The sequence below is a fragment of the Protomyctophum parallelum genome (assembly GCF_964188405.1).
Source record: "Protomyctophum parallelum genome assembly, chromosome: 20".
NCBI lineage: Eukaryota > Metazoa > Chordata > Actinopteri > Myctophiformes > Myctophidae > Protomyctophum > Protomyctophum parallelum.
In genome coordinates, this window is record NC_139718.1 from 16,061,953 (window position 1) to 16,073,538 (window position 11,586).

Genomic DNA, 11,586 nt, shown 5'->3' on the forward strand with positions numbered 1-11,586 from the left:
AGCTAGCTGTGCATATAAATGAGTAGCGTTGCAGTGTGTGGGTGTGGGTGTTGGCAACCAGGGCAATATTCCTGGCATTCGTTTGCCCTCTCACCCTTTCCCAAGTCGTTATCACCGCAATCGACCTATGCTCCTCACCATAGCACAGAGAGAGCAAACAACACACACACATTAAGTCAGACATGCAATCCTGAGTGGACAGACACACGCGGACAGGCACACACACACACACACACACACACACACACACACACACACACACACACACACACACACACACACACACACACACACACACACACACACACACACACACACACACACACACACACACACACACACACACACACACACACACACACACACACAGGCGTATCTCATTTCCAGGAGGCAGCGGGCATTGCAAGTGGAGGGGAGGAAGGAAGGGAGGGCAAGAGATAGTGAGCATTAGAGAGAGAGAGAGAGAGAGGACGAGCAGAGAGCTGGCAAGACAGTTAGCCAGCACAAGAGAGAGAGAGAGAGAGAGAGACAGAGACAGAACAGCAGATCCAGTAGGCGGTGGGGAAACGACAGCAGGAGAACAGAGAGAGACTCAGAAACAGCGCAGAGAGAGGAGGCACGAATCAGCCGCTGCAAGTGACTGTGCCTCTGTCGCTTGTGTGTGTGTGTGTGTGTGTGTGTGAGCGTTTTCCACGGTTCTCCTGAGGCCGTGGCATCAGACATGGCGTCGGAGCCCGCCGCTCCGTCCAGGGTGATGTTCCAGGCGGCGGACAAGGCGGAGGAGCCGCCGCACCGCAAGCTGGGCAAGCTGACGGTCAAGTACAACCGCAAGGATCTGCAGAAGAGGCTGGACATCGAGGAGTGGATCGACGGGCAGCTGCACCTGCTCTTCGACTGCGAGGTAAGAGCAGTGGGGAGGGAACACACACACGTGTACAGTACACACACACACAACACACAAACTAGATGCACACAAATAATGGCAGGTGTGGGAGGAGAGCAGAGGAGAGGAGGTGGTGAGGGGGTGGCTGTGGGGGTCCTTCCATCATGCATGTGGGGTGGGGAGCTCCGCTTTGCTGCTGTGATGTGTTTTGGCACATATATATAGCTCTCTACGGGAAGGTTGTTATTAAACTATGAATTACCATCAGCTGTGCAATAATAACCATTGCACAGATAAGATAACAATAATAATAAAACTCACAATCATTAGATATTACATGCCATAGCACGTTGCTTTATATGTAATGAATTGATAACATTTATCTTGAAGGACAATAACAAATATCTTATCTTATATCTGATCTTCCTGGTAAGTGATCCATGTAAGAGGAAGTTGGCAAATGTATTAGGAAATTGTACTTCAACCTTAAAGTATAGTTGACTGGGAGGCCACCAGAGCTCTCTACTAGACCTGCTAGTATTTACCACTACACCAAATCTCTTAGCTGCAGATCTACAAGCTCACAACGCATCACAATACGACGTGCTTTTAGATGGGCTGTTTTCGCCAAATGTTTGCCCCAGAATAGGGACGCCTTATTTGATGAGCATCATTCCATTAACTTCTTATGCCCCCCCCCCCCGTACTGTATGCAAATATCCCTGTGGGTAGAATAATGGTGTTACCACAAACAGGGACACTTGGATTACAGAAGCAGATCCAAATTCCTTCCACGCCACCTACTCCTCCTTTCATCTGGCTTACTGCTGTTGATGCTACTGCACTGAATTATCTTATCTTGCCCCAGAAACAAACAATTATGTCACACCGGCTATGTCTTGGTAGCTTGGTGATATGTAAGGGGTGTGTGTGTGTGCCTGTGCCGCCAAACAGATATTCCCACAGGGGATCTAGCTTTAATATTGAGATAGAATCAATGCGTTAGACAAAATAAAGCAATAACGCTAACATCATCACATACCAAATCATCTTTGATTTGTATTGTGATGATGTCTGTCACTTATGCCTTATATACTTTGAGTACACAACAAGCCCTGCTGTTTTTTTATTCTTTTAGTATAGCTTTGCTGACTGTACTACCATACTGTTAACAAACCCACCGATTCAAGTGAAAATCAACCGATAATTCCCAGTAGGTTACTTATCAAACTGCATGGTTAATAAAGTATTCAATCAATCAATCAATCAATCAATCAATCAAAAAAGGGGTTCCGTGTCTTGCTCAAGGGCACTTCTGACAGTAACTCTGGAGGAGCCCAGGATAGAACGGGGAACCTTCAATCTACCTACCTACCTCCAAAGCCACTGCCACCCCCAAACCACCCAAAATAGGGACACCAGGTTGAAAGGTTGTACAGTCATGTGCAGTGTGTTCTCTCTGAGAAACATTTACCTGCATGTCTGACTGCAGTGGAGAGTGCATGAGTATACAGCCTCTTGCAATTTGCCAGTAGACATACTTATCAACAGTAATATTATAGGCAAGGGAAATAAACAAATAATAGCTTCTAGCATGTAAGAGAGATCCGGTTTATCAATAGTTAAAGTAATACATTTTGAACTCTGAGAGTCTACAAATGTAAGCACTTACATTTAACCATTAGTAACACTGAGAGCCAGTGTACAAATGCAAGCACTTCACTGGTAAAGTGCGGTCTTGGGACGCCCACCCAGGGTTCCAGGGGGGTTCAGCAAATGAGGAACACTTTAATCACAGTCCTATTTTGAAAATAGCAAAAGTGGCTAATCTCTATTTGCATTATTTATTTTGATATTTTCTGCCTATGAGTCTATGACATGCACAAAATACGGACATCGGGTTTTAAACTAGTTAATAACACCAGTTAAAGGGGATCTAATGAAAGACTATGACTATTTACTCAGATCATAGGTTTCTTACTCCCCACCTACAGTGTACTTATATCTAATCTAACAACTAAGACTTGCTCCCAAGTCCTTTTAGGGAGCGTTGAAATGCAAATGTTTGAGAAGCCCTGTGTCTGACTAGTCTCGCATAGCCAGACAACAATTCCACAATCTCTGAACGATATATACCTGTAGAGTCTAGAACTACACCTCCGGAAAAACTAACACGGATCCGTTTGTCATTTCCGTTCACGAAAATATTTTTTACTATGAAAACCTGCAGAACCTGTCAGTCGTTCCGTCATGCAGTCGTTCCGTCGTCAATCCGTCACGCCTCGTGACACGTCACACCACAATATATGGCCGTCAGTCTGTCACGCTCCATATATGGTTCGTCTCCATATATGAAGATCACGACACTGACCTCATCAAACCCTGGATAGCCATACATGGAGAAGAATGGATCATCACCTAGATCTGCATATATGGAGCCCGGCCAGCAACTCTACATCTGCCCTCAAACCTCAAACCCTTAGATCTCCATATATGGCGCTGACCTGTTATGACATTCCATATATTGATCCCACCCCACCCGTCCTTCCTCTTCGTTGTCTCCCTTTTGACTGATACCTGTCCATTCAAACTCTAGACGGGCCCGCCCCAAAGTTATTAGTGCAGCCGCACCGGCAGCAGGCAAAAACTAGAGTTCTTAACAGGCTTGAAAATTAAGGCTCGGCCCTACCTGGGCCCTCATCAAACCCTGTACACCCAAGACACTGCCCCCGCTGGCCTGGGCCGCGGCTGAGCGCCAGCGCTCGCCCAGGCGGATGCAGCGAGCTATATATGCTTAGATGATTGTGATTTATATTAGGATAAATTTGCGCGACTGTAAAGATGAAACGGAAGTGGGGAGGAGGCTTCACATCCGCTTTATTGCTTGCTCATGATCAGAGCTTCCGTGCTCCAGACTGTATGACGGAAGCATTTGAAAATTGTGGGAGGCAACAGTCTGGCCACGTGAGACTAAGGACTGACTAACTATGATGAGATGTTTGAACTATAGGGGTGCAACAGTCAAACTAATTGATTTAATCTATTATTTTAAATGAATTAATTAAAATAGATAACCGATCATTTATGAAATAACAGATAGTAGATAATAGTAATCGATCCCCATTTGGGAATGTGATTAGGCGAACATCGTCAAAAGATACATTAAAATAAAGTGAAAATAGCCGATCTACAAGCTCACTTCCGACACTGCTGTGCAACAAAATATAAAACATATCTTATGTGGTTAATCGATTTGTTGATATTTAGTTTAGAAAAATATGCAGTATATAAATAAAGTCCGCTTCTCAATTATTCGATTAATCTGAAAAGTAATCGATGGAATAATCTCAGGCCTAGTTTGCGGTGTGGGAGTTGATGTGCTGCCATGTCAGCTCAGGGTGATGAATTTTGCATGGACTCAGGGGAAGGTTACTCTGCTGCTTCTCAGAGTCTTCCGCGTGGAAGCATTTACAGTCAGTCCCCAGTGTCACCGCCTGAATTATTTAGCTGCATCTCTAATTCATACCTGCCTTGGGATGGCGTGGCAGCCCTCCTTAGTAAAACTTTGCACCTTTTTTTGGGGTGGTGTGGGGGGGGGGGGGGGGACACGATGACGACAACATCGAGCTGAATAATAAGAACGCATCAGAAAAATAGTTTGAAGTAGTCGATAAAGTTGACATAAACATTGTCTATGCTGGTTCCAAGTTTACAAGGTATAGTCCTGGTCATCTAGTAATGTGGAGTCATTCAGTGAAGGCATTGAAGGTTTCATGACATTAATCTTCATGTATTATTTCGTTAGGTTTTATGAACTCAATTACTCCCATGCGACCTGAACTTTGAACATTCAGTGGATTTTCTGTGGTCTGGGGTTTTCTCTGTGTGTTCTGAGGCCCTTTGAGCTGCAATGAAAACAGGCAAAATCCCTCAACAGTGTCATCTTCTGGCAAATTCTTATGTCATATATGGGATTTGAGGACTCTTACCTCACAGTTCACAGGCAAATCAGAGCACTTGCTTGAGCCAGAAAACCCCAGACCACAGAAAATATACTGACTGTTAAAAGTTTTTTTTGGGTGCAATTGAGCTCAGAAAACCTAAAAACCTTTTTTTATGTCACGATCCCTTTAAATGATTGATAGGACAAATGGACTCTTAAAGGTTCGTAACTCTGAGAGCGGTTGAAGTTTCCTTTATGACCTGAATGTCATTTGAGCTATGACCCATTTGGGCAACTGTCAAGTCTACAACGGGCGGACATGCGGTCGAACATGCGCTGCGCCCGTGCTTATGGTTAGGGTTAAGTTAGGGTTTGAGGTAGCCAGGTAGGTTGTCGGTCTAATGACAGCCAGACCAATAGTATGTCTAAACTAAAGCCTGTTCCCCCCTAACCTTTGTTATTTAAAATATTCATAATCATGTCTGCTGACGGTCAGTCTCCAACAGGACCATGAGGTCCTCAAATAGTGTGAGGGGGGGGGGGGGTTCCGAGTCAAGAGCGAGTGTGGGAGGGGGTCAGTATTTGAAAAGATTTGAATCTTTTTTATTCAGATGGGGGACCCACGGCCAAATATATATCATTTTGGGGGTCTATCACACAAAAAGTTAGAATCGACCCCAGGTCTTAGTCCTTGGACATACCAGGGAACCATGAGACTTCATCTCCCATCACGCACTGTAGACTTTTCAAACGATACCACGGCTCACTGCGCGAGGTTAATGAACTGTGATCTCTTTGTTAGGGAATGTTTGGTTTGTAGACAGCTCCTGCCCCCTGACAGGAAAAAGGAAAGAGAAGATCTGATATGTTCTAATCTGCACACACCAGTGTCTTCTCACAATGGCCTGGCTTCCTGGACATGGGCTCCTTAACCACTTAAAACCCATATACTCCCCCAGGGGCCTGTACTTTGCCCCTCCTTTTTTCCATCTACTGCAAATATACTCTACTCTTTGCTGAAACTAGCTGATGTAAGCCGAGCTTAACATTCCACTTCAATTGTTGTGCTTTTCAGAGGCTGCCCATTAGTCAGACGGCCGATGTCCCAATAGCCTGAAAATGTTAGGTTTATTAAGGTTATTGTTAGGGTTAGGCTTAGGGCTGATTCATGCTCTGTATAGCCTACAATGTGACATCATTTGAGGTTCGGGGGGGGGGGGCAGGTACCGTCCTAAAGTCGGCTCTTCGGTGCTACTGAAAATTTCTGACAAGCCGAAATCATTTCTGCAGTATAGTGCAGAAACAGCGGTAAAATAGGAGTATGAATCGGCTCTAATTAGTTAAGGGTTGGATTGGGGTCCTGCGAGATTATTGCATCATACCCAGGGGGTGTTCTTGTGCATCATGGCTGGGGGATGTACTTGCACATCAAGCCGCTTCACGCTAGGAGATAGGCTCCTGCCCATATTGGCCACATAGCTCGGGAACCATTGGTTTCCAAGGCAACATACTTACTTTACTTAGTTATAATGTGCACCGTCGGACCAATGGGACATTGCATGGCACAGTGTCTGCAAAGATCACCCATTCTGTGGCACAGTCAATAACATACACAAGAGTTTGGGCTATCCTGCAGGCTGCAGGGAAACCTGCATGAATCGATACAGTGGTGACTAAACTAATTAAACCGTATGAACCTAAATGATCTTGAAGTTTAGCGACACTGAGCTCATGGTAATGATTGTTTTAAAGTCTAGTGAAGGTCGATCCTTCACTCCCTCAACAAAAATCCCACTGCTCATTAGACTGCTGCTGCTTACCCATACTGCAGTTTAACTTTGTGTTCCTCTAAGAGGCACTTCGATATTCATGAATTCATAAATAAGTGCCGACATTCATTTTAGCACCAGTCTAATGCTCACAACTTCAGAAAGTGCTGTGGAGTCATTTTCAGCACCACATCTCTATTAAGGTGCCGTTTGCCCTCGACAATGAAGGTATGGCATGATATAATACTATGATATGCATACGACAGCCAAAATATCAGACCTACAAGCTCAGAACGTGTTTCATCCGCAACACGTTCTGAGCTTGTGGGTCTGCCGTTTAGGCCTGTAACACCGTTGTATGGCGGAGCATAAATTAGGCTCAACTATTAGACCTGCTCCTTGCACCGAATGCTATGGAGCACTTTTAGAAGGTGGAGGAAGGGACACGTTGTGATCCACTGTGACAAATGCACACATTCTGCAAAGCTCTCATTGATATTCAGTGGCGCTCTGTTGGACTCTGCAGTCATGGAACAGAGGGAACTGTGAAGCTACTTTCTACCTGCATCTGTGGTTTGCAGTATAGCTGTGCAAAAAAACATCAGCTTCAGTCCTGCTTCAAGCAGCTCAAAGGGCCATCGTAGCCCCAGGGGTCCTCAAACTTGTCCATGCCAAAGACCCCAAACAGCTATAGCCTATGGCTGCACCAGCCACCCCTTATGGCTTAAAAAACTAACTGGCGGCCCCACTTTGATGACCTGTGATCTCTAGACCAGTGCAGTACAGCGCTGCCAGACAATCATGGTTTATTTTTAGGCAACAATTTTGCTTTATTTAGAACAGGGGAATCTTGCAATTATAGGTGGCTGACCCACAGTCCGCTCCACTATAATGGCGCACCCCAAAGCCCACTTAGACAGAAATCATCACACAGGCCACTGCCCTGCATTGTGCCATAAAAGAGACAGTCCCTCCTCAGCACAATCACCACGACTCCAAACTTGGCAGCATTTGTCAATTAAATTGTGGCAAAGAGGACTCTGTAGTCTGGCTGTAGATTTCCTCCACCACTCAGCACTCCCACATTAATTATCTCTCCGCTCAGCCAGAAAGCCCAGAGTGTGTGAAGCCCGTCTTCCTCACCAGCCATTAAAACTCCCCAACTGGAAAATACGTCTCTGCAATGGCTAAATATGAGTGTGCACCTGCTGACTCCAGATATCTCACTGCTCCCTCCAGTCAGCAATCGTCATGTCCTCTGAAAACGCTGAGGATGTGAGCTTCAAACACCAGTTGATTAGACTTCGTATTTATACAGCTGCAGACTTACCTGTCACTGTTCCAAACTTTGCAAATGGTTCTCAATTATGTTTTTGGATCCTAGCTGCCATTACTGTATGATAACGATACAACAGTGTGGTTCAATTTATTGCATGACTTGGTTGAATGCTTGTTTCTGATTGGTCAATCGCTGAATTCAGCGGTGTGTTATTTCTGTATAACGACCGATCAGCTTTATAACGTATAACGTATAATCAAAGCCTCAGAGCACCTGGATGCGCTGCTTGGATTTGATGCTGTATGCAACATGACAACCATGTAAACAAACACACAATGTCATTTAGGCAACAGTAACTAAACGTTGCTCTGAATGTTTGTGAAAACACTTGAAGCAAGAAACAGATGAAGCCGTAAAACCGAATATTGATTCTAATTGATCAACACTTTGTTGTTTTCCAAGGCGATCGTGTTGTGCTTGACAGGCGGCCAGCGCAACTGATGGGCTACTTTAATTACCGTAAGCGAGGAAATACCTAATTTTGTTGTTAATTTATTCATTAAATATGCGTGTAATAAACAGGTCAGTGGTCATTATCGAGAAATAAATCCTGTAATAAATAAATAAATCCTAACAGGATGATTAGGCGCCGACGCAGAACGGAGGTGCCTAACCATCCTGCCTAATCATCGTTTATTATACCTTACTTACTACACGGCTTGGTTGAATGCTTGATTCTGAATGGTCAATCACTCAATTCAGCGGTGTGTTATTTCTGGTTGTGTACACCTTAAAAGTCCTGAGGGTTAACCACTTAACCACAAAAAGATATATATATTACGTGATTTTTTTTTTACCTATGATGACATGCTCAAAATTGGGATGCCAGGGTTAAAGTGGTTAACTTTGCTGTGTACAATAGGTCACGTGAGTGAATCTGTGTCTCATGACTGTGTCTCTTTGTCTTGTTCTGTCCGTGCAGGAGGAAGAGATGCCAGAGTTAGAGATCGATATAGACGAGCTGCTGGAGCTGTCTGACGAGGAGCAGAGGACCAGACTGCAGGTGAGCAGTTGACACACTCTGATAACACACACATTTCACATTGTTACCCGTAGCTGACTAAAGAGTGAAGCCGTCTCGCCGGTTTCCCCCCAGACAATGTGTCGAAGGGCCCTGAGCAAGACACTTTTACTCACGCACCTTTTATCTTATCTCAGCTACCATGTAAATATTTTGTTTTTCTTGTTTGACTTCCTTTCACCCCCTTATTCCCTTCCTTTCTTCTATGGAAAATAACGATACGATTCATTGGAACGATGCACAAAATGTATTTCACCCACTTCTTTACTTCTGTAAACCTGTGATGTGACAATAAAGCTGATTAGTTTCTGACACAACCCCAACTGCTGAACCTTATAGCGTCCCTATTCTACAGATAACGTTCAGCGCAAACTTCCCAACTGCAAGCTCTCAACGTGTCGCAAACACATCACACAAAAGAATAGGAGGGGGCCTAGAGCCCTTGGCAATATGATCAACTATGTTTAGGGTTTAAGTGGTTAATAACGCCCATTGCTTCTAACCATTAGATTGGCTAAATGTCTTTGTCTATCTCTGCATGTCCCCACAAAATTACAGATTACAGCGAGCCACATACATAGCTGCTACGCAGTACACATCATGCTGCTAAGCTCACATGAGCACAACACTCGTGATTCGTTCACAAACTGCACTCCTATAGTAACTTGTTACAGATTGTATAAAAAAGGTTAAAATTCCCTGACCTTTCCATGATCAAATTCCAACATTCAGACTGGTACCAGACAGTCACCAACATCGAATCCGCCACAATGGGATGATGATGATTTATGATCAACTATTTATCATTTTGATTTAAATTCTAAACCTTATACACCTACACATTTCTTTCCTTCTTTTTTATGAAACATGATTAATCCAGTGTTCCATAAATTCCATGCTGGGGAAGCCCATCTTCCAAACTTCCAAACTTCCTCACTTCTCACTCGATATTCCACCCTGTTCTAGGCCACATTCCAGAAAGCCGTCGGAAAAAAATAATTACAGTACAAGCACTTCAAAATATGACCTTGTTCATATTGCACACATAAACTTGGGTATATATCTAACTTAGTGGGGTAATAGCTTTACAATGCCCTGGCCCAAGACAAAAAGAACCCTTGTGCAATGTTTACCATGAAAGAGCAATGTCCATGTTGCGTCTCTGTCTATTATTTGTTTCTTCTCTTCAATAGGAGTTGTTGCAGGAATGTTGCAAGCCAAAAGAGGTGAGTCTCAAAGGAGAATTCCATTGCTTACAAGAAACCACATACATGAAACTACAGCTTGCAGGTCAGCCACCACATGAAACCTGATAGAGATCAAAAGTTCTACAAAGAAATACGGTGGGCATCACAAATGTAACATCTGGATTGATTGGCCACCGGGTGTCACAAATGTAACATCCGGATTGATTGGCCACCGGGTGTCACAAATGTAACATCCGGATTGATTGGCCACCGGGTGTCACAAATGTAACATCCAGATTGATTGGCCAAGGTTCACGTGATGTAGTGCTCTGATCAGTTATAATAGATTTGCAGGGCGCTAGCAGTGGTGGAAAGTAACTACAGGTAGATTTACTTAAAGGAGAATTTCGGACTAGAGGGCTTATGGTAGGTAGGGGAAATAGCCAATAATGTGTTTTTGCACAAAATAACACCTGGACTTCTTTGGTGGGGACGTGACTACAAATAAAGGTTAGAAAGCCTTCTAGGCTACATACATTATGCATAATGAGTAGCCTACTTTTACTTTTGGTAATTTAAGTACATTTCGATGTCAATAGAGGGTATGCACGTGACATCATCATCAAACCCGGAAGTTATGCGGGAATGCCTACTGAGTGGCAAAAAACTACTTTCTGGCCTTGACATCCCATACATACATCCAATCAGAAAAGTCCCATTTGATGGCATTAAACAACATTAAACGCACGCCATTAAAAACACTGTTTTTATGGACACTGTATTATATTTTTTCCCCTGTTCCTTTAGGATTTTATCAACAGCCTGGTGTACAGGATCAAGGGTCTACGTAAAATGTCCTTGAAGAAATAATGAAGGGTCAAAACAAGAAGTGAGACAATGTGAATACTCTGCTCTCCCCACGTCCCGTTGTTGGGATGTCCCATGCATAGCTATTCCCTACTGTATGTCCATGTGGTTTACATGTCAGTGGGATGTCCCATGCATAGCTATTCTCTACTGTATGTCCATGTGGTTTACATGTTCATGGGATGTCCCATGCATAGCTATTCCCTACTGTATGTCCATGTGGTTTACATGTCAGTGGGATGTCCCATGCATAGCTATTCTCTACTGTATGTCCATGTGGTTTACATGTCAGTGGGATGTCCCATGCATAGCTATTCCCTACTGTATGTCCATGTGGTTTACATGTCAGTGGGATGTCCCATGCATAGCTATTCTCTACTGTATGTCCATGTGGTTTACATGTCAGTGGGATGTCCCATGCATAGCTATTCCCTACTGTATGTCCATGTGGTTTACATGTCAGTGGGATGTCCCATGCATAGCTATTCTCTACTGTATGTCCATGTGGTTTACATGTTCATGGGATGTCCCATGCATAGCTATTCTCTACTGTATGTCCATGTGGTTTACATGTTCA

The 11,586-nt window shown here is 43.9% G+C and overlaps 1 protein-coding gene across 1 annotated transcript; it reads left to right on the forward strand.

The window, feature by feature from the left end:
- Positions 1-462: 462 nt before the first annotated feature.
- Positions 463-11,074, forward strand: ppp1r14d (protein phosphatase 1 regulatory inhibitor subunit 14D). The gene is made up of 4 exons (XM_083792255.1): positions 463-901; positions 8,857-8,937; positions 10,149-10,181; positions 10,950-11,074. Exons 1-4 carry the CDS (start codon positions 722-724, stop codon positions 11,010-11,012), a joined length of 357 nt encoding a protein of 118 aa, XP_083648381.1. The 5' UTR covers positions 463-721; the 3' UTR covers positions 11,013-11,074.
- The last annotated feature ends 512 nt before the right edge of the window (positions 11,075-11,586 follow it).

What these genes read in the sequence shown, in the direction of transcription:
- ppp1r14d (XM_083792255.1), top strand. Translation starts at nt 722, where the DNA reads ATGGCGTCGGAGCCCGCCGCTCCGTCCAGGGTGATGTTCCAGGCGGCG. An exon ending in ACCTGCTCTTCGACTGCGAG is followed by an intron (nt 902 to 8,856) that starts GTAAGAGCAGTG and finishes CTGTCCGTGCAG; the next exon opens with GAGGAAGAGATGCCAGAGTT. An exon ending in AGCAGAGGACCAGACTGCAG is followed by an intron (nt 8,938 to 10,148) that starts GTGAGCAGTTGA and finishes TCTCTTCAATAG; the next exon opens with GAGTTGTTGCAGGAATGTTG.